Genomic DNA, 24374 nt, shown 5'->3' with positions numbered 1-24374 from the left:
TTAAAGGTAAAAATTTTAATTTGGCTTATTTGACATATGGCTGCCTTTCAACTGCAGTTAAGTCATCATCATTAAATATAGAAGAGTATTGTTTAATATATGATTAGGGTTAAATACTTACTGGTCTATTCAGCAAATTCAGATTATCTGGAATAATATATCTAATCTGGTTATACAAATTAACAAAGAGTATATTATGGATGCATTGTAGAGCGTGTAGATGAAGGTTGAAACCAGCTGAGGTTTTATGAGAGGCATACAGCTTAGTCCCACATACAGCACAGTGGTTCAGCCCTGTTAGATGTGTGTGAGTGTGAGTGGGTGGGTGGTGTATTCATATGCCAGAGGATTTGAGCACATTTGTCTGTCCGTCCCTCTCTTGACAAGTACAGTATTTTGACTGAATCACACTCACATTGACAGACTCACAAATGATGAGTAAAACAAGATCAAAATGGAGAGAGAAAAAAAACACACACACACACAAGGAGTGATTGTATCCAGTGAGTAGCAGAATAATCAGGCTGATTGAATGAACTACAGTATCAGAGTCAAAGAGACAGTGCTCCGCTTGTCTGCGAGGGTACAGTCCACTGCTTTCCCCCGGAGGAAGTGCATACTGCAGTGTCAGTCCACCAGCCCCGGTCCATCCAGTAAAGAGCTAAGGGGAGCTTCCACTTCCCTGTAGCCCCTATGAGTGCTCCAACAGTCAGAGGGGTGAGGTACAGTGGGACAGGGACGACCCGTGTCAGAACTGTCCCCATCCCAAATGTCTGTGGATCACCACACACGGCAAATGTTGTCAGGGACCATGTAGCTGCTCTTGTTGCAGTTGAATGCTTTGGCAAATTCTGGGAAATTCTGAAGGGAGCCCAGTACTCTGTAACACACACAGAGGAGATTGTTGGTTGGGGTTTAAGTTGCTGTATTTGAAGGTTACTTGAAATTGAATTATTATTTTTTTTTAAATAATTCTTTATCAAGGTTTTAAAATGTTAGCTACCACTGTCATTTGTTTCCTGCCCTTTGCCTCACATGGCACAGAAACAAACGATTTGTTTTAACTTACCTGAATTTCCCCGGACTGTGGACATCTACTTTAATGGAATTAACAGCTTGCTCTGGTCGATGTGTTCCACACCACACCTGAAATAACAGAGATTAGGATCATACTTGATTAGACCAATGTCATTTACAATATACTGCACTATTTACAATCTTCCATCCATATATCAGTCATCAAGCAAATGAATCAGTCAAGTAATCAATCAATCCAACCATACATCCATAAAGTACCTGAGCAAAGTTTAGGAAGAAGAGTTGATTGTGGGAGAGGTCTATGCCGGGCAGTGATGGCTCCTTTCCATGCTCCTTCACATAGTTTTTGTAGGCCTGCAGTATTAATATGAGACATTTTATATCAATTGTTCCAATTTTGGTTGTTATTCTGCTGTCTTCATCAACGTGTTATATTTCTGTGGATACTTCCTGTGCACTTCTTATACAGTTCATATGCTGGGCTGTTTGGTGAATTGCACTTGTGCTAAAAATACAACTGTGTTATTTTGGAAATAGCCTGCAATTGGTTTATTGTGATATTTTGAAAGTTGCTGCAGCATCTAATAATAATCTATATTTCCAGCATTTGAATTATTGTCATGTCACTTTGTGTAATAGAAAGCCAGCGTGAAACTGTAATAATAAAATACTGGCATGTTGCCTGTTTGAAATTGTGTTACTCATGAATGAAATCAAATCTCCACTGCCTCAAATTGACAATTTTAATGTAAATAAATGAAATACGAAATACGAGTCTTGCATATTAATCTGTGAATGCCCTTTCTCTGTTCACCCACGGTAAAAACTGATGAAATCAGCAGCAACATAATGTCCTTTATTGCTGTGCTTATAATAGCTAATGAGCCTGTCAGTGACCTGGCAAAATTACCTATTAATCTATCTCTTGATCTATTTATGTTAGCAAGCAGAAGACAAAAACAAGCCACATATTGAATCCCATCCTCTGTCATCTTTAAACAAGGGCTTATAAACTGAGTTCCCCCCTTTGTGTTCAGGCTCATCACCTGATATGCCTGCCGTATCCCTCCATTGTCAGCAATGTTCTCCCCAAGGGTGTTGTTACCATTTAACTAGAGTGGAGAGATAAGGAGGGAAAACACATAGATAGCCAGTGAAAAAGGACAGAGGGAGCTGGCCATTTTTCTACTGTAATGTCAGCAAATCACAGATATCACTTTTTTTTTGGATACAAGAAATCATTGTCCCAGCGGATAAATGAACCATTGTTCAAAGCAATAGGACAGAGGAGGAGAAAAAAAAGAGAGGGAGAGGAATTGATATGTCAACACGGAATATTAAAGGCACCGAAAGCAGAGAAGAGATGAGCCTGCAAAACTGGGGGAAGATAGAAATGGACAGGCTGGCAAAGATAACAGGAAAGCAAAAAAAAAAAATGAGACAGTGAGCAAGGTTTTGGGAATACCTTTTGAGTAAATTGATATTATATGAAAACTTGTGGAAAGAAGAAGGAGAGAGAGATTGTCTGTGAAGACATACATGTAGTCCATTAGCCAGGTCCCAGGAAAAGTTGCCATACTGATTGACGATGCACTTCGACAGGTCGAGGAACCTATTAGTGGACCCTGGTGTCCACCAGTCCTTCAGGTCACCATCCTTATCATAGTTACGACCTAAAAAAGAAATAAGCCAAATGCATGACAAAAAAAAAAGGATTGTGACACTTCTCTAAGCCCAACCACCATTGCCATTGGATTTGTGGGTGGCTTGCAGTTGTGGATATCATTATAAAAGAGTCCTGACATTGAACATAATAACTTCACACAACCCAATGAAAATGAATGCTGTGGAAAATGATCTGAGGCAGCCCAAAGAAATGACATTTCAAAAGACCTGTTTTCTGTGGTACCAGTTACAGAAAGGGAAATGTTTCTCTCCAAAGTATTTTAATCTGCCAACACTGCCTCTGGGAGAAACAGAGAGCAACAGTGTGGAAAATCATACCATTGTCATCAAAGCCATGTGTGATCTCGTGACCGATCACCATGCCGATGCCACCATAGTTGAGAGATTTAGCCTGGCCTTTGCTGAAGAAAGGCGGCTGGAGGATACCTGCAGGGAAAACTGACACCAGGGAATAACAAAATAGGTATGACTTCACGAAACTTTACAAAATGTAGAATGTTGAATAATTGCACAAATGTACGTTTGCATGTGCACATGTGAAAATACCTATTTGGTTTTTGCTGGATGAGTAGAAGGCGTTGACAACAGCAGCTCCAGTTACCCACCTGCAGAAAACAGGGAGGATGGAATTAAATAATGATAGAGTAAGGAGCACTATAGTTCAGCATGATTCACATTTTACATTCGAATTAACCCGTTATCAATAACAGCGAGCTAATATTAGCAATGCTGCTGTGCTTAGTGGAAGGCTGAACTGTATGTGTGAGTAGGAGTTTGTGTGGGAGAATGCACTGTGCTAAATGCAAGATGGTGTGTCGATCACAAGCAAATAAGTCATGTATTTCTAAGAACTTAAACACTTAACATTGCCTCTTTAAATTACTACGCAACTTGTGTGTGGCTGTTTACAGAGCAATTATTTAATCCTGCCCCCAGAATTATCAATCAATTAGATCTTACTCCTCTTTGTTGACTTTGACTCTGAGTTTCCGCAGGCGTTTCTTCTGCACATACTCCAGGTTCTGCAGGATGTTTTCAAAGTACTCCTCTGTACTGTACACCAGCTAGCACCAACACACAGCCAGAGAAACAGGAGGATTAGCCTCGATGAGAGCTATCAACACTCGGTCATATATTCTCCAGCAAAAAAGCATAAAAGCCAAGAATTTACCGAGATGTTTTCACAGAGCTGATACGCAGCCACGATGAACCCACTCTGTATTCTGTTACACTAATTCCGCGAAAGAGGAAAAACATTCACGATCACATATTTTCAGAGACTCACATCTTTGTACTCATTGTTAAGATATTTGTCATCCATGATGTTGTCAGAATAGCCGATCCGTTCTCGAATAGCTCGGGCCTGCAGAAAAGTAGAGGAGACAATTTGATAAACAAACTTCTTAGTCATCGCATATAAAATAGAGTACAGTACAACAGACAGTTCATTATGGCCAATACCTTCTCCTCAGCTGCTATCTTGGTCTCTGCATCCATCCAGGTCAGGTCATCAAGGTTACTAATGAACACTTCCCGAATATCTTTTATCATCTCCTCCATCTGATGCCCACCCACCCACACACACACACACACACACACAAACAAACACAAAGAGAGAATGATGAATCATAAATAGGTCACTGATATTTGACAATCAAATGTGTATAAGGAAAAGACACCAACTGTCAGTTGGTGTGTGGTTCCTCATAAGATCTGCCATGAGGATCCAGTGGAAAGCACACACACAAAATCTTGCAACATATTGTGCAACACAGTCGAAAAATAAACTTCCCTGAGCCGGTCCTCATCATTATATAGTCACATATCAATGTACAGAAGACACACTTTGGGTTAGAATCCCTCTTAGTAGAAGTGTGGTGAACCTGGGTATTATTACTGGTCATGTGGTAATGTATAATGTGAATAATAGGGCAGATGAAATACTAATAAAAAAGTTTTGGGACATTTCTACAGCGTTTAAGACTCAACTTGTTGTCTAAATATAGTATCAGTTTGGGGTTGCATTTTGTGTTACTGAAATAATCCAAAGCTTTATGACTTGTCTTCATGTAACATATTCACACGAATGAAGAGTTCTCACATTAGTGAGATTTTCTAGCTTTATATGCAAATTCACACAGTAAGGTGCCCCAAAATCAACATCCAAAGTTCAATTCAGAGGGAACCTGCGGTGCAATGTTTAATGTTTATATAATGTATTGCTCTTGAGTTACAGTATTTACAAGAATGCGCCTGCATACTGAGAGACAGACTGACTGACGCCACCATGATGGCATAATGCTGCGCAAACCATGTACTGTACCGTGGTCATCGGAGAGCAAAAGGCTAAAATATATCAAATAAAAACAAAATTAGAATATTTCACAAAAAAGTTGCTGAACCAAGACAAATAGGAAAGGGAAAGAAACTAAAAACTGCAGTGACAGTGAAGCTCGAACTTCTACATCCCTTGAAGTCGTTCTCTGAAATCGCAACGAGCTGACAGAGGCATTCCAGTGTCTCATCAAATCAGCAGACCCCTCGCTTACACACTCCATGACCACTCGGACAACACACTGTGGTTCGCCACAAACCACCAGGGACAATACCGACGATGCTTTTCTGAAAACCTTTTCACCTCTTCTGTGTGTGTGTGTTTCACTGTGTGCGGGCACAAATGGGTTTGTGCTGTATGCATGCATAGATGCTTGTGGTTGCATGCAAATGTGTGCATATATCTGCATGTGAAATGCTATAATATAAATGACATGGGTCAAATGCAGGGTTTATAATGCAATGGTAAGCCTAGTCAAGCTGTATGTATCATGATAGTTTGAAATGTGATGATTTTCCATTATGGGCAATAATCCACTGCTATTGATAACGATGTAATTCACTCTGTCTCCAAATAATAGACAAGTACACAATTTGTAAGTACATTTGATAAATAGCAGTCATTATGTATTCTAACCTTTACAAGTTTAAGTTCTCATCATGCTGAAAAAAGCGAGTGTTATATTATTAAATATTATATTTTAGATTATATATATGATGTGTAGGTAGTATTTTACTGTTTTAGTTAGTAATTGTTTTATTTATAGGAAAACCGATGGCTGATGACATTTGCTTGTGAAATATTTATCAGAAAAAGGAACTACAGCAGTAACTATAGCTAATTGACTACATCTTGCAATGTCTGCCTCTAAATCATCGTGAGATAGTATCAGTATTAAGTAGCATAAATGTAAGTACTCCAGTAGAGTATAAGTAACTCTACAATCTAGTAGTAGAAGTACAGTAATTGTGTAAAAGTACTGTAAAAAGTTACATTCCACTAATGATCATATCTGAAATGAATGTCTGTGGCTGAGAAAAGGTTGGTTTGTAAGGAGTGCAGCATGTGTGCCAGCTGCAAGTCAACTCAGCACAAGGACACACCTACACTCTATGGCTAAGTATTTGGGCAAATGGGTGTTGGTACGTACTCGGAGCTGTGTGTCACTTTCGACACACAAACACACAAACATGTACTCGGGGTGCAATGGGAAATCCACATGCGGGAGTGGGGAAAGGTCCAGAAGATTTACGGCATGTGAGACACACAATCTGAGACACAATCTGAGACACAGCCATACTGGTGTGGGGGTGAAAACAAGGACAACTTCAGCTGCTTTCAATGGGTGCAAGCAGAAAAGACAGAACTGTGGTTGATACAAATGTGACAAATGAGTAAGACACAAAAACACACTTAACATCCAAACCTATGTTCGAATACTGCATTTATCAGTGTCAATAACACTATTAATATTAATAATCTAACATTCGATAATGTATTACACAGAATCTTTACAGCATAATCCACCCCCTACTGACCAGTTCTTTGCTCTTTTCAGAGAAGGCCTCCTGCACATACAGTCGTCCCACAGCATTGTCCATGTTGTTGTTGACGTAAAGTGCACACTGTCGCCACACTGCTGCCTCTGACGTCGTACCAGACAAAGCCTGCAAGGAAAGTTACGAGGCACCGATCAATATAGAGATGCAGCATAAACCACTCAGCATGTTGGTTAAAGAGACTTGTGACAATTCTTTATTTGCAGCTTTATGTAGCATCACCATTACACTATAGCAATATAAGAAACAGGACGGACGGGACATTTTCAGTTATAAATGTGGAGGAAGAATATGAATGCAGGGGAAATCTAGTGTTTATTAGAGCCCAACTGATACTGTATATATTAGCTGATACTATAAGTACTGTAGCAAGGAACTACAGTAAAGAATAATTCAGAAACAGTCTTGCATAGTTTTTCTTTTATTCACCAAGGCACTGACAAGTTTATGCTAACAGCATTGCTCTAGGGACGGCAATGTCAGCACAACTTCAATCCAGATTGAAATAGCTCCACTACTGTCATGGAGTTTTTTAAATGAAGATATTCATGGTCCCAGAAGATGAATCTTACTGATTTTGGTGATACCATGACTGGTCACCCAGCGCCACCGGCAGGTCAAAATTGGATTTTGCCCACTACTGTGGTTGAAGACAAAATACCTGCAATCCTAATGACATTCCCAGAAAAATAAATAAATAAACCGACTGGAATGTTGTCACAATCAGTTTACAAGCTCATTTTTAAGCCAATAAAAATCTAAATCATCGTAAAACACTGCTGGGTTACAGGATAGCATTTCCGGCAATGCGGTCCGCCTCTTTTGCTCTCCACATGGATTGTTTACCTGCATGGAACCAAAGCCTGCCCAAACGTTATTGGTCAACCACAAACGGAAACCAGAATGCTTACGATTGCAAAATCTTGTCCCATTGCATCATATGCAGAATCTTTTTATAGAGGCTATCTACAGAAAGATGAAGTGGCAGTGTACCTTTCGGAAGGCTTTCCTGGTGTCCCTGTAAGGTCTGCTCAGGCCCACCACCATGTTCATAGCAAAACGCCACACCACGTAGTTCTGCAGATCCCTGCGAGGAGAGGAGGGATGTTAAAAGAAACTGCCTTACTCACACAAAGCTACGCTATATCAGTAATGTGCCGTTTTCAATCGCAGTGCACTCCCGCCCCCACAATCAGGCTATCATACACAAACACAACTGCAGACTCATACAAACACAAACACCTCTTGTTGTATCTGGCCAAGACGAGGTTGAGTCGTCTGTAATAGTTGGGGGAGTAGTTTATGACCTTCTCTGTGTCAGGAACGCTGATGTTGACTGTATCCATTATCTTTGCTGTAAAGTAACTCCAATTAAATACCTTCAAGTCCAAAAGCACAGACAAAAGAAAAAACAGCATTAGAAAGAGGATAGGAGGTGAAAAAGAAACAGCAAATTCTGACACACAAGGAGTCTATTTTTACCTGGGATTCAACCTCAAGGGTGAAGTTGGCGTTCAGATCACCTAGCTCCATCTTGTTGTAAAGCAACACTGGGTTGTTACGGTCCTCTGGAGAATCAGTCGCCTTGGAGTGAGTGAGACAGAGAGGTAGAAAATCAAGAATGCTGTCACAACATAACTCTCCTGTTTCCTGACACGTGTACAATTGCAGTGCAGGTTCAGCAGCAACAAACATATTTGGAGTCCCAGAAGGCTTCAGGTCTGTAAATGTCAGGGCTTGAACGGTGCGAGTGCCTTGTAAAAGCCAGCAGCCGAGCACAGGGTAAGTAAAGCGTGGCAGTGAGCAGAGCACAGAACCAGCGCAGAATGACAAACGTGGAGTGTGGAAACCTGTTGGTGTGAAACGTTGTTGTGTAGATCAAGCTGGTTAACGGCTTGTTTTACACAGCAGCTGCTCCAGACTGGAGCCACAAACACACGCAGGAGAGAGAGAGGTTTGGGCTACAAACTGAGGAGTGGAATGTCATTCTGTCAGAAGACGTTTGCTCTCAAAATCCTCCTGTTGTGTGAAGCTCAGATAGAAGATAAGGTATGCATTACTTCTGCTGGGAAAAAGGGTGAATGCATGCTTACATTGGCGATGTCCCTCTCCAGGTCCATTACTCGTGTCACCTCTTCTCTGATGAGGGTTTCATTGATGGTCAATTTCCGGTCTGAGCGAATCAGCTTGGCCAGGTCAACCATGAACTGCTCATAGGCCCGACATGCCTGTCAAACACACACTCATTCATGATAATCATATCTTGAATTTACTTTAACAGGAAGGACAGGAGGTTAGTAGTTTGAATTTAACCAATGACCAGAGCAGAGAATGTTTGCCCAATTGCACACATCTGGTCTGGATTGAGACACAAACATGCCCATTTGACTTCAATCATCACTTACTGCCTCAGAGCACATTTTTATTTATCCATACACACCTGCTCATGAATGCATGCAAGTGTAGAAATAAACACAAGGTCATGTCAGGTAGTTGTGTTTTTAACTGATTTTTTTGGGCATCGGGTTTACCGTAACAAACTCCTGGGGACATAGAACCCCGACTCAGTGACACTGGCCCAAATTAACACTTTTAGCTGTTATCATCGTGCATCGGTTGAAATCCTTAATTATATTACAAGAGTGTGCATGTGCATGTGTGTACACTTTAAGCCTACCTCTGCGTAGGGTCCGGTGCAAGCGTAGTAATCTCTGGACGAGAGGCCGAGGCTTGTCTGCTGGTCAAACTGGCAAAGAGGAAGACAAGAAAACATACATATGTATCGTGATAAAGACATCAGATTGGAATAAATTGGTGGGGTGGTATTTTCCAGCTGGATGGATATGATGTGTGAGTGTTTGTACGGATGTGGGTCTATACAATGGAGAGCGAGAGAGGTAAGGGCTTTCTGCTACAGTTTCACACCTACATGAATGATGTGAGAATTGGAGTCCCTGTCATCGCTGCCGACAAAAAAGTTAACTAAGAGTTGAGTCCCATATTTCTCATTCAGCTTGGCGATGACGTTCTCCAGCTTCCATGTTGTACCTGAGTAAAGGAGAAGAAAGGAAAAGTGAGAAAGAAAAGGATTGCCTGTATACAACATCCTCTGTGCGTGACAATGGAAAACAATACTCTACCATAGTCGGTCTCCCAGTTTTCCACAGCTATGGGCCAGTCAAACACATCAGGCAGCATGTCGAGCAAAGGAGCCCCTCCTCTGAGCTCGATTAAACCTTACATGAAACGTACACAAACAAGCAAAAATCTGTTTATAGTAATGGGAACATTTATTTTATGCCAATCAAAATTCAGCAAAAAGAAAAGACGTCGTGTCCATATATTGCACTTGTTAACAAGCCTTATTAATCTATTCCTATTTGGGGACATTTGAGGGGTTTATTGATGTCACTTCAAAGCTAAATATTTGGGAGAAAGTATTTATTTGGATCAATTAATACTGTAAAACTGAACACACAATAATTATTTTAAAACTAATAATTGATAACGATTACAGGTTTCTAATTATAGACAGTGCAATAAACAAAATGAGACACAGAACCTTCGATGACTGTAAGACAAATGTTAATTGTAAGACAATAGAAGAGACAAAAATGAATAGTTTGTGTTGAATTCTGATGCCTGTTGACTCACTCTCATTGGTGCAGGACTTGTAAAGGGTCTTAGCCTTGGTGAGAGCAGTGGCTTCACCCTCCACTGTTTTTTCAAGGACACCTACAAATAGAGCAAAGAAACAGAGCAAGCATGAAGGAAAGAAATAAAGACAAAGACAGAATGATGAAGGAAGAATGAGCGTACATGGGAACAGAGGGTGGAGAAAAGAGAGAGGGGCGCAATAACTTCAGGTACATAATTCTTTCATCTTTGTTGATTCAAAATAGCATCCAGCTGTCGTCCAGGTGCATTTCATCATTTTAATTAAGACACGTTGTCTGTCCCTATGTCAGAAAGCCCCAGCAAAAAATAAAGTGATGACTTCAAACTGTGGCAATCCATAGCAACCAGTGACAAAACACACAACATGACATTAATCCACGGGGAGGGGGGGGAAACAAGAACATGTTATGACTGAATTTAAAGAACAAAAAACTCCAAATAAACTTCAAAGCTGTCCTGCATAAAGAAGTGCTATGAAACTGATGAAAAAGAAACAAGCAGCTACCTGAAAAACTAAGGAAGAAACTTTTTTGAAGATTGTGTATATTGACAAAACTGTCTTTAAGTGTGCACTGTGTCACGCCTGGCCACCTGCTCTAAAGAAATAGGGGTCAGCACTTCACTACTACCGGCTCCATACAGTACATGTACAGTTATCGGTTAAAAAAACTAGAAGAAAAGAAAAGATAGTTTGTTTCTTGGCTTAAGTCCGGGGTGGCAGAGATAAGGGAATGACTTATGTTTCATTTCATTGTCCTCGCCTATGAGGGACTGCACTGCTGCGGAGCGGAGCGTGCGATGCATCCAGAGCTTCAGTTGGGTCGCTGTGACGACCCAGATTCAGCCGGCAAAATAATCAGATCAGACCGCCGGAGCTGGGATTTACTCTGAATTCTGAATTCGAGCTGACTACTAACTATAGGTCTGTGTCCATCTCCCAAAGCTGCCACACGCACTACTCCCTGCTCAGTAGTCTCCTGGCTGTCGGGGTGGATGAGGCAAGGGTGCGAGTCATTTTCTCGTTTCTACCACTTTGGATATAATCCAATAGACAAATTCTGGCAAGATCTTACACATTGCAAATTTAATGCTCACTTTCCCTTACTAAACGGACATAGCCAGTCATTTTCCACTATTCTGGAAGTGGTGCAACAGTACACTTGCCAGCTTTGAAAAGATCAAACGTTTTATCTAACACTGAATGCACTGAAACGTTGCATTAATTAATTTATAGACCAGGTAGCAGGAACGCATAGCAATAGCAAGTACACCAGTGCACAATCAAAATTGTTCCCTTATACTATGCATGGCCAATCTTTGCTTTGAAGGATTGACTAAATGATTAAACACAAGCTATGTATTGGTTGCAGTGCAATTGATCTTTGCATTTGAGTGGTTAAGATTATTCGGATCATTTGTTGTAAAGGTCAACACCGTCATATAGAACACAAATTGCAATATACAATGCATATTTTCATCCCTGGTTGCTATGAAATGAATTCTCAGCATGTGATCGAGGTGAGGCCATGTGACCTCAGAGCAGGGATGTCACGGCAAAAATAAGAAGCTGGAACCAAATCAGGATGCAGCAAAGCTGAAGGTGTGTCAGTAAAAGGCCATTTGAAAACAAGAGTGAACACCATTGCTTGTTTTATTGCCTGCGTTCATCGCCTCTTCAACACCTGTTGTGGGCATGAACGCCAGCAGCTCAGCCTCAGGCTAGAGTTTCTAGGTAGACAGCTAATCAAAATGAGTGATACGTATGTAAACGTACTCAACTGAGGGGGAGGAGAGTGGGACCAACAATACACTGTTCCTGCTCTAACCCAAGGCACAAAGTTGCATATTGTAACTTTAAAAAGTAACCATTCCTTCAGGATGCGCTGACACTTTTCAGCAGCACCCATCATGAGAGTGAGTGATCATCAAGATTCAACCCACATGGTAATTTCGGTCTTTGCTAAAAACCACCATGGTGAATGCGAGTGTTTTGTTGTGATAGTGTTCCAAAACGTTGTGCCCTTAGGTGAAATCTTCACACCCACTCCGTGAGTACCTGAAGCTTTAGCTCAACTTCAGTCAATCGGTGCAAAATCAATCGTGATTTAGAAATCATGTTCAAGGACAAGATGGTGTTTTCAAGTTTCATTCACGTTGCGTTTATTCACGTTACGTCATTTTATTCTAATGAAACAGCCGCAAGTAATGTTAATTAACTACCTAAGTCAGGTAACTTAGCCTACCATTATGAGTCAACGACTCAAACAGCTTCTGTAGCTAAATGTGGACAGCTTCAGCGACAGAATGCGCAGCATATTCGTTGAATAATTATGCTCCATCACTGGTGAGCAGTACAAACAATGGTTACCAATAGAGTGACTCACCACTGCAGTTTGCAATGTCATTGCAGTTTTACCTTTAATATAATTACAGATTTCTTTGGGTTTGAACTTTGTTGAAAACACTTTGTATAAAATAAGTACATACACAACTAAAAAAAAATATATATATAATAGGTCTAGGTCTATAACCTCGCATTACATGATGATCAGATACTGTTCAGATTAAACAAACAAGATAAAAGTAGAGAGATTTAGAAGTGCTTGTAGGCAGATTTGATGGTATCATCAAGTATTTCTGAAGATCATGAACTTTGAATATCATTACCAATTAAAAGGAAACACTGTAAAGGGGTATCGTGAAAGTAGGAAAACCTTTTGACTTTGATTTTATCACAAACTCATGGTTTCAGTACTTCTGGAGACAGATAAAGTTAACTCCTAATGTTGCATCAGGATCCACAGATATACACCATCCAACAGCACATATCAATGCAATGCCAAGATCAATACAGGAAAGAGGATGGATCTTGAATTACACAGCCAACTGCAACAAACTCTCACCTGAGTCCATCACTCGTGTCACAGTGAGCCGGGATCAAAAGATAAAAATGAGGAAAATTAGATTTTTTTTTTCTTTCTTTGTAATTTTCAGGAGATAACGACAGGCCCAATCACAACAAAGACTGTTAGATAATGCATATTTAAAACAAGGTTTATCCCTATCTTTCAGCTCCAATTTCATTTAATGTCGCATCAGATCATCGTGTCTTCAAAACACCTTTTGTTATTGCAGAATTTATTAAATATCCAGTCTCATTCAACTTAGCAGCCCCAAGTTATTCCAAATTGAACTCCATATTTAATCATAATCTTTTTCAACTATTTTCATTTGCTCAGTGCTTTGAGTCATTCATATCCCTTACGTCTACTTGTTTCACTCATTGCATGACTGACTTTCACTTCTGCCTCTTTCTATCCTTTCATTTTTCTAATCCCTCCATTTTCTCATTACCATGTGTGCACTATTTATGTGCTCATTTAATCTTAATGAAGTTCTGAGATAGGGACCCTTCACATGGCGCTTCCTGCAAAAGGGCACAGATCATGTGTGTATGATTGGATTACCGACTGCCTGGTGCTAATGTTTAACCACAGCAGAGGCTTAACCTATCACTCTCTCTCTCTCTCTCTCTCTCTCTCTCTCTCTCTCTCTCTCTCTCTCTCTCTCTCTCTCTCTCTCTCTCTCTCTCTCTCTCTCTCTCTCTCTCGCCCCATGTGTGTGCGTGTTTGGATTTATTTGAGAATGGATTTTGTGCCACCCGATGTTTGGTTGAGACATCACGTCAATTTGAGCCAAACCACTCAGCATGATACAGAATCCGAATTTGGAGTTTCTTCTCTCTGCATTGCCATTTTATCCTTGACTGCTTCTAGTTCCAAATGGCATTTCACTTGCAGTGTTTTTCCTACGAGAGTTCTGCTTCTATTTTATCATCATTTTAGTATATTACATGCAGAAACCTTAAATGAAGTTGAGACTGAAATGAGTTGACACTTCATGCAAGTGATTAGTCTCAATCTGCAACAGCAGAGCTGTTTACTGCTCTTTGTGTGGTATAAAAACATAAACGACAAAACAAAAACTGCATTGAGAGGAAACAAATTTGACAAAAGAACAGAGAACAAGTTTAAATTGCCATTCAAACCAGTAAAACAGCCCAATAGAAACTCACTCAAACTACTTGATTGAGGTTCATATATATATATATATATATATATATATTGGAAGAAAAAAGGGAACAAACCAGTTCAATCCCACTTTGCAACTATGGTGTCAGCTGACATAATTACAGTGGTTGCTGAAAACAGTATTCCTGCTCAACAGTGTCCTGTGGGAAATATATAAGCTTTCAGCAACAACACCCACTGACCCTGTCACCAAGCCAAACATTGGACATTGGATCTACACACACCATATACCAACTATGCCATTGGCTCAGTAACATGTTTTCAGTCAAAGTATAAATACCCAGTATTGGCTGAGAAACAGCTAACAGGCCAGATCTTTACCCTGATGGAAGTCTAAGCTCTTTCCTGTTAATCATAATCCTTGCTGACAAGAAAACATATTCAATTCAGGATCTTTTATTCAATTTATTTTTGTTGGCCAAGAATTGCCGCATTGATAGTCATATTATTTTACTTGGCCACAAAGATCAGGTCTGCTTTCCTTATTTGATATGTTGATGAGAAATACAGTATTAATGGTGTTGTGCAATGGTTCTGACTGGAATTTTGAAGGTCATGTGAATTAACCTTTTATCGCGAAAAAGTCCTATTGCAGTCTGTATTGTTTGACGCAAGTTCTGTTTCAGTTATTGTTATCACAGGAAACACACAGACATTCTGTCTCTGACTGTTAGCTGTATGCCAGACAAACAGCTCACATCCAACCACTATTCTATTGTCACAGCCAGCTCACAGACATGCTTTGATGCTCTTGGTGATGCCAAATTCTATAAGAAACATAAGCTGGTTCCTGTGCTGCATGCCTCCGGCGAGAATTTTCTCTGTTCAATGAGATTTAGACCTGGAGTCAGAAGCACCTTGTGTAATACAGAAGAGATGCAGTGTGCTCACACGCACATGCTCAAGCACGGATAGATGTCCGCACATAGAGCTTACAGCTTGGAGATTACTTTCACATGCTGTTTCACATTTCGTGACCTATCCTCCTGGCTACAGAGATCTTCCTCACCTCCCCTCAAAGCACCTTGTGTGTAGTTTCTCAACTTTATTTTCTTTTATCACGCTTTTTTTGTCCTTCATTTCCCCTCAGTATTGAACTCTTGAAAAATCCTGACTTTCCCTCTTTTTTGTCTGTTGTCCTTCTTCCCTTCCCCTTCCTGACACAAACTAGCTAGTAATTAAAATGCTCTCGGTCAATTGGGTAAATTATTTGCACAGTATGCCACACCTGAGTAGGGGGAGGTGGAAAAACAAGCTCACACGGGCGCGTACAAACACATGCACACACAAAGCTGTGGTCACAAACGGTGTCCTCATTATGAATCATTTATGGCCTTTTACAGTAGCAGAGAACAATCCGAGGCATTTACAAGCAACCACACACATACACATGCACGTAGCCTTTTTTATTGCCGTCTTGCAGCCTAGAGCGCTGCAGAGTCCAGGTGTTTCCAGGCCCCTGCAGCTGTTGACAGGAAAAAGGATCCGCTTGTCAGCGGGCGGTGGTATCCAAGCAGGTGGCAGCAGCCTATCCCGAGATCAGAGGTCGCATGTTTGATGTCACATCCACAGTCGAGGTCACAGCTCTACTGAGGCCTCGCACAAGTCATGAAGAAAAAAATGTATTCTGACAGCTAGTATGTCTCGTTGCTACTGCACATGTTCAAGAAAACAGAATGCACACGTACCTTGGTCAGAAATATCAAGTATGATGTTAGATACCCAGCATTCCCTTTTTATTTCTCTCTAAAACACAGACAGACCCGAACACACAAATTCAACCTGAACATGTCTGTACACAGTACAACGGTTGGTGGGGAGATTTAAGCTGTTGAATGATTAAGACCAGTTCTTTAGCTGCTCCATTCCTTTCTGCGGTAAATGCAGAATTTAGATCACTTAAGTCAACGATTTTAAAACTTAAACCTTTGCACTTTGTCCAATATTTCATCATTAGTTGCAGAAGTGCATTTTTTTATCTCTATCCCTGCTTTCAGACCGCTGATACATCTGCTTAGTTGTAGCACGAGTACAACAAAGTGTGAAATGACGCCACACACTTACACGGAGACGTGCTACGTACGTAAATGCACATACAGTAACACAATGCCAAAAATGAACCCATTTTGAGCAATGTTTACTTTCCTTTTTCCCCCCTGTGTGTGATTTTTATGGGTGTTAAGCCATGTAGAAGAGAGCAGAAGAGAGCAAAGCAGAACAAAACAGGCTATAAGTTGTTGGCAACGTACAATACACCAAAAACTCCTACATGATTTTTTCCAGCAACATGCACACCGACATGTCATGTTTGATAGAAATCTAATTAGAGCTCTCTGAATCACATAGAAGCTCATGTTCAAGCAAATAATTGTGGAGTAAAAAGAGCCAGAGTTTCAATAGCCCACTTTTATAATTAGACTACGCAGAGGGAATGAAGATGCACTTCGAAAGAAAAGGTAAACACATGAATACTGACCATTACATGCAATTTCTAAACCCTGATGAATGTAAAATTGATCTGTAGCTGTCAGTACAGAAAGAAAGAAAATAGCATTTCATATGCAGCACTATCCTTTCAAACAATAATGTGGTATGACCAATTAAGACTAAATATCATGCATATCAAATTTTGGATTGAATAAATACATCTAGCCATTACCCCCCACATTCAGCTTTATCCTTATGAAACATAAGTTGTCATCACAGGCCAGATGGCAAAAGAAAGAAATGCTGTCCCAAGACACAACGGTGTGTTTTTCCATCTAGATTGGACAGATAAAGTGCTTGTGCTGGTAAAAATGATCTGAGTCCACAAGACGGGCTGAACTTTAAACCCATGGTTTTTACTTCCCACTAAGGATCCATCTTTCTCAACCCTCTAAGTCACTCCATTTCTCCTGCAGTCGTTTTCATAGTGAAAGGCACCGGCATATAAATTGTAAATTTACGGTGGAAGAAGAGTTTCAGTTGTCCGTGGAAAGGTTTGTGAGCCTCGAAGATTTAGCACCCACTGCTCAGGACTCGACTGGCCTTCTCACAGACAAGTCGAAGTGAAGTATGGACCCTGGCGCGCACACACAAATCCACTAGCGCTCTCGCGTATGCAGTGTAACGTGACCCTTTCTATATCAACCATGCCAAAAGAACACTAACAAGACTCTAATGTTTCACTCTATATCTAAAGCTGGCAAAACACATGAGACACACACGCACGTACAAACTTGCAATGCAGATTGTTTCTCACAGCCTAGTTGACGTCTTTAGAAAACAGCCTGAAAGCAACACACACACACCGATAATGCCAGTTCTGTTGACAAATTCTCCACTGACATGGTGTTACTGAAGCCAAACTCATGGCATCTGTGATATCTATAGCACTGCAGTCCCTGTAGGACAGTCCTCTTCAGCTCGGATTCTCAAGGAACTTAATCAAGCTGTTCTCCGTCCTCTTACAATGCAAGAGGACTTACTAGTCTAGCTTTAAAACTCTTAACCATGGACTAAACACAGTATCAATACTCACAAATGAGTACCCCTGCCTGTATGTGTTACGGCCTTTCTGTATGTGGGTCTTAATTTGTTTGTGTGTGTGGGTGTGCGAGTAGGTGTCTGACCTTTGAGAATGACTTCCAGCTCGTTTCTTAAGATGTCAAAGGTGCTGTATATAGAGCTGGTCTCAGGGATGATGTTCTTTTTCAGCCAGCCCCCACAGGCGTACTGGTAGAAGTTGTCACAAGGGTCCACGCTGGCATCCATGTTCTCAATGAGGCGAGAAGCTGCAAGGACAGAGAGGAAACAAGCCCTGAGAATTAGAGGAAATGCTTTCCAAAAAAGACCTCAATATACTGCAGGATAAAGGAGAATGATGCGAAATCAAAAAGTTGGGAAATATGCCTTTTTGTTTTATTTTGGAGAGTTCAGTATAAGGCTACAGTCAATAGTTGGTTAACTTAGCTGAGCATAAACACTGGGAACACAAGGGAAGCTAACAAGTTCTGACTAACGGTACCAAAATCCACCTACCAGCAACTGTAATGCTCACTAAGCTTTCCTTAGCGGAGGTCATTGTGCCTGTCCAGCCCAGCACATAAACCACAATGTGTTGGTTTTACACTTCCGCTTTTAAACTACAAATACCTGTTTCTGATCGTTGAGCTGAGCCATTAAAAGTAGCTGCTGGATGAAGCCTTTACAGTGAATGGACAGATGTTAGAGTGGAATCAATGTTCTCATCGGACCACTTTCAATCTTGGATACTTACAATATGTTTCATGCTCTTCTTGTAGTGAGCGACATTTACCCAAAAACCCATACAAAAATCTAAACACCTTAAAATATCATACATAGACCAGTGACAACAAAGTTGCAAAAATATGCAGCCAGTTGCAAAAGTAAAACAGTATCATGGCACTGATTGGGTTAAGTTTGGCACCAGTCCTAGAAATGTGTGAACTTTCTTGAGCTGCAATTAAATTACATGAGGCAGCTGACAGATCTCTTGTGACAAGTCTGTCAAATCTGACTGAATTGGGACATTGGTTTCCCAAAAATGCATCGCAAAATGATTGGTCGTCTGTTGCTGGAAACTAGAGGAAGAATTACATATCTTTGATTTACTATGGTAGTGGTTTTTATGAAAAATAAACTGTTGTCCTATGAACAATATCTACTGAAGTGGGGAAAAAAAAGATATTTAAGAGGTTGTTGCATAAAGGATTAATAAAAGAAGTGTTAGGACAATATACTGGAATGCTATAAGAGACTTTGAAATTATTTGAAAATGGGTTTGTGTGATACAAAAAGGTTTCAGCAGCATTACTGGGGCCATGCTGCACACATATAAGCTGTACATACATGCTTATACACGTTACCAGTTTCACAACTTCTCCTGTACAATTGTTGATCCGAGAACAATAACCCTTTGCAACATGTTTCTGCTGATCAGGACTGTTCCTGTTTGATTACCGTTTTGACTTAGTGGCAAAATATTCACAATTGAAGTGGCTATTAAATCCCCTGGGTCTCTGCAGCAGTCTCAATTTCCGCAATCTTTCCCCCTCTGGGAAAAAGCAAAGCCCTCAGAATGAGACAATAAAGAGAACATACAAAAAAACAAACAAACAACAGACACAATGCTTACCTGACTGCGTGCAGTCAGCTGATGTGCAGATTTCATCTGTAGGAAAACGCAAAACAAATCATTATTCAGTGGGATTTTTGCAGTCATCCGTCATCACGTCAAATGCTCACTGTCTCATCTCATCTCTCTCATCTAATTTTAGCCTTTTACTTCATATTATCCGCATCTCATCTTTCTCACACGTATAACCCTGAACTACTTAGAAGTGTGGCTTTCATTCTGTCTGGAATCATTTAGGTGCTAAACCGTTAATCAAATCCACACACACACACACACACACACCAGTGAGCTGTCATTTGACCATAAATACACTGCTTCATGTGTTCCATGTGAATGTGTGTGCACACAGTTGAGTGCACGCACGTACAAACATAGTCGTTAAACGTTCTCATTTTACTGACATGGCGGTTTACACATTTATCAACCACAAGATTGCAGAAGATAATAATAGCGCAACACACACACAAAAATAGGACAACCAATGTTGTATGCATCATGAGATTACATTTGATTGGCTTTTTTGACAGGTTTTTGACCTGCTGAACTTACAAGTTGTTCCTTTTGTCAATAATGAATGTGTAGATCTATTAATAAGCGGTTTACTACCTTTCAATGTCATACAAGTCATACTTTTCTTGTACCACATCTCGGTGATCCATCATCCTTGGACTTACTAATGACTAATAAATCATCAGTTACCTAACAAAGACTTTGTGTCAGTACAAGTTTAACACATTTTTATATACAAGTGGGAAAAGCCAGCAAGGTCAGGATATTAACAATTAAAAAACCCATGTGATACTCTTATTGTGAAATTGATCTGAATGAAGCAGGTTCGATTGGTTTCCCAAAGTAAGGAAAGATTGGTGGGGTTGTCTGTTTGAGCTCACTGTTTTCATTTAAATGATCCACTTGAATTGATGACATTTACAGCAAGATATTAGATACATCATTATTCATAATTTACACAAACGTCTACATTTTGAATGAGCTCGATGTTTTGAGGTATACATGATTGTTTGAAAATGCCTAAGAACAGAAAGGAAAGGACCTTTGCACACTGCATTCTTCTTTCTGGCTCAGTGGTTGTACTTTTGGAGTATGCTTTAAAAGCACACAGCTCAAGTGTCTTCAGTTCACCTGAACAAAATGCTGCTCTCAAGCACGCTCCTTTGTGCTTGCCATTAACCTTGAAATTGAACTTCAAAAGTTCTTAAATGCTCGCTTAATATTGCGGTGACCAGAAAACCAAAGAATGTCCTCTAAGCTGAATGGCTCCCGACATAAAAGTTTTTGATTGCATGACATTTTGTTTCTCATGTTTACTACATTTTTGTTAACATAAGTCTGCTTATCGAGGAACCACTCGGGTTTACATATATCTGTCCTCTGCTCTCTCTTCAAAACTCACCAGTCTTCTGTGTGGCAAAGAGGATGACGAGGGCGACGATGACGATGAAGAGCAAGGAGACGATAGTAATGAGGCCGACCTCCAGGGAGGTCCAGCGGGGCTTCTTAGCCGACTTGGGGGGGTTGCTCTCCGTCATTCTCAGGTCTCCTCCTTCAGCTGCCAGCTGTTTCAACTCACCTGAGAGAGGGAGAACCACAGAGGTAGAGCTGAAACCATTTGTCGTCCGGTCAGCAACAATTATGATTACCAATTATTCGGCATTCACCAAGCAATCATGCCAAACACTTAGATGTGAGAATGTGCTGCTTCTCTGCTGTATATAATTGTATACTGAGTATTTGGGGGGTTTTGGACTGTAGGTTGGACAAAACAAGCTATTTGAAGATTTATCCTTCGGCTCTTTTTTTAACTTTTTTTCCGACATTTTATCAATCGATCAATGGATTAATTGAAAAATAGTAATAATAAATTCACTGATAATGAAAATAATCATTAGTTGCAGCCCTAAACAGAAGACAATAACACATAGATAACATAGAAGTTTGGTGAAAAAACAAATACAAGTGTAATTCATGAACCAAACATGAACTAAAGAATTTGTCAGCAACACATTTTCATCGTTTCAGAATCATTTCAAAATCTAAAAATCAATTCATCTTTGAAGCCATCAACAAAAAATGCCAAACACTTCTCAAATGTGAGGATATTGCTACTTTTGCAACATACCATTTTTAATTAAAATATAGACATTTTGACATTGATAAGGCAAACGTTCAGTTAAATCTTCAGACTTTTCTGACACAAGCTGAAAAAAGAAAAGGAAAAGAGTGAAAGCGAGATAAAAGAAAGCAAATAAGCTAAAAAAAAAAAAAAAAAAAAAGACAAACAGTATTTTTTGAACCAGTATTGGAGCAAAAGGCAAGAACAATGGAAGAAGTTCTTACCCTCTAGTGGCAGTACACTCCAGACAAAAACAAGAAACACACACTTCTGAAGAATGGAAAACAAGAGAGACCTTCCCTCTGCTCCTCACTGTTGTTTTCCTCTCTGGGACCAAGTGAGAACTTTACAAAGTTCATGGAACAAGCAGTTAAGTCTATCTCTGAAGGCAATTAATCCTTAATCCCTTACTGAAGGCACACACACACACTTGTGCAATTACAGCACGCACACATCCACAGCCATGCTCTCACACACACTTTTACAAGCTGGTGTCATGAGGCATAATGTGCAGATGGGTGGGTCTCTCTGCATGCTGGCTGAGATGAGAGCGCCGCCCAACCAAAGGACAAAGTCTGTTAGCTTCCTTTGAACGAGTAGAGAGCCACAGGCACACAACGTCACCTACTGTAGTAACCAGACCTGCTGAATGTCAAATCCTCTATCATTGTTCTTCGTGACTAAGCAATTGCCCAGTGTGAAGTAAACTACAGTCACTATTCAGGCGTGTCATTTGCCTTTACTGTTCGGATCCCAACAGGCTGCTTTCCCAACTCCACACCAGCACTATAGGCTACACTGTAGTACTACAGCATGCATGATGTCCCTCTGGATCATAAGATTTACTGTAGGTCAGTGGTGGCCCTGCATGTAATGGATATCTTTCCTTTTGCAGTGTTTGTGTGGGAACGATGTGATTCTACGACAGGCATAAAGGCAACTAAAAATATGGGCAGAAAATGAATAATCGAAAGCCTAAAAACAGGAGACGGGACAGTGGAATGACACAAGTTGATGTGTTCATCTCAACTTCCTGTCAACCTGCCTCTGGTTGGCTGCAGGAGGGGGCAGACACTTTGCCAAGCACACACTTCACAGTGGCAGCAGTCCCCCAGCTCTAATAAAACCATTTGTGCATGTAAGCTTTGGAGAGGTGTATTATATTAATTTACGTTAATACTGACAAGTTTCATGGCAAGAAATGAAAACGTCTGTGAAATTTATTGAAAAGGAAAAGGAACATAAACACAGAGTAAAGGAATGCGCAAAAATGGGGGGGGGGAGATGTAAAAACAGAGATGGACACTTGACACAGAAAGGTACTAAATCATGTGTAAGTGAGCTGAGGGCATGTTAGATATGAATCTAAAGGAGCTCGAACTGTACATGCACGCATCACCCTTATATAATGCTTTCTGCTTTCTCCACGTGAATTGTGCACATTTACAGTCAAGTATTCAAGTTCCCTCTCAACATTGCTTCTGGGTGGATTAAGGAACTTGTTAGTGTAGTACGACCACAGCACCTGATAGCTTTGAGGGTGTTTGCTCCATGAGGGAAGAAGGCCTAATATGAGTGCATGAGTTATTTGTAAAGTGAGCTGTCATTTCTGCTGCTAGTGTGACTGCTCCTGTTGCACGACGCAGTCACTGGTTATACTTGTCTCCATGTGGCTCTGATGATTAGTCTTCAGTGTGTTTTGGAAGGTATGTGTAAAAACTCTCTCTTACTTTTTTTTTGTTTTTGTCAGTCATGATATATCTGAAACATAAACAGTCCCCATGTCTTGTGGGACCTCACAAACCCCCTTCAAAATTAAACCCATCATTCACTAAGACGCCTGAAAACACCCATTCGTCTGCATGCACGCACACACACACACACACACAGACACACACACAGACACACACACACACACAAGTACACACACTACTTGTGCAAAGTCACTTTTTAACAACCTATATCTCTGAGAGCCATGAACATGTCATGTACTTAATTGAGTTTGAATAAGTACAGGAATGTGGCCTATTTAACTTAAAATAACACCTTCTCTGGGATATGACTTTCAGCACTGGGCCCAGCTGCACACTGCAGACTGAAATCACTTTTAAAAGACTTGATACCCAAAGGTGCTGTGAACTAGCTGGAATGAAGTCCACCTCTTAAATTGCTTAATGGTAGTGATAGCAGTATGAATGAAATAGGACAAATAAAGAGATATAGCACTTACAGCTGCTATACAGTCAACCAAAACCACAAAGTAAGCTTGGACACCCAACTGTGATTCTATGACAGCAGACTGAGATGTTTTCTGATAGCACCAAATGCAATAGGTGTTAAAACTCCAGTGATACAAATATTCAGCTGCAGAACACACGGTGAGCAAGACGCCAGATCCTCATCTCCTGTTGCACGTCGGGAATTCCAAGGGGGTGGCATGATCAACTGGTGTATGCTGCCCCGTGTGTCACCCAGCCGGCACGCGCGCACAGGCAAAAAATAATGCACTCGCGCGCGCGCACACGCACACACTCACACACAGACGGAGACTCACACAAATGGCACCGCGTTGAAAAAGAAGCGCGCGGGGTGAGTGAAGCGACTTACCAGATGCGTCGGGAAATTTTCGGTCGATGATATATATGGGCATCACATCCACTGATCCATCAAATCCAAAAAGCGGGGGCGAAGTGCTGATCGATCTGTTACAGATTAT

General features: G+C 40.6%; 1 protein-coding gene across 1 annotated transcript; it reads right to left on the bottom strand.

Moving 5' to 3' along the window:
* LOC142959150 (neprilysin-like) lies at positions 1–24374 on the bottom strand. The gene is made up of 23 exons (XM_076100348.1): positions 24266–24374; positions 20939–21115; positions 19528–19563; positions 18002–18163; positions 10273–10353; positions 9759–9854; positions 9548–9666; positions 9296–9364; positions 8712–8846; positions 8101–8202; positions 7861–7997; positions 7612–7705; positions 6598–6726; positions 4186–4284; positions 4010–4087; positions 3685–3788; positions 3271–3329; positions 3043–3162; positions 2578–2711; positions 2085–2150; positions 1297–1392; positions 1070–1146; positions 1–880 (listed from the first exon to the last, which is right to left on the bottom strand). The coding sequence occupies exons 1-23, from the start codon at positions 24306–24308 to the stop codon at positions 781–783; spliced, it is 2313 nt and encodes a 770-aa protein (XP_075956463.1). The 5' UTR covers positions 24309–24374; the 3' UTR covers positions 1–780.

The sequence above is a fragment of the Anarhichas minor genome, unplaced genomic scaffold, assembly GCF_050575085.1.
Source record: "Anarhichas minor isolate MPS153535 unplaced genomic scaffold, ASM5057508v1 ptg000026l, whole genome shotgun sequence".
In the NCBI taxonomy this organism is placed as follows: domain Eukaryota; kingdom Metazoa; phylum Chordata; class Actinopteri; order Perciformes; family Anarhichadidae; genus Anarhichas; species Anarhichas minor.
The sequence above is the reverse complement of the archived record's forward strand: the minus strand, read 5'-3'. Positions and strand labels throughout refer to the sequence as shown.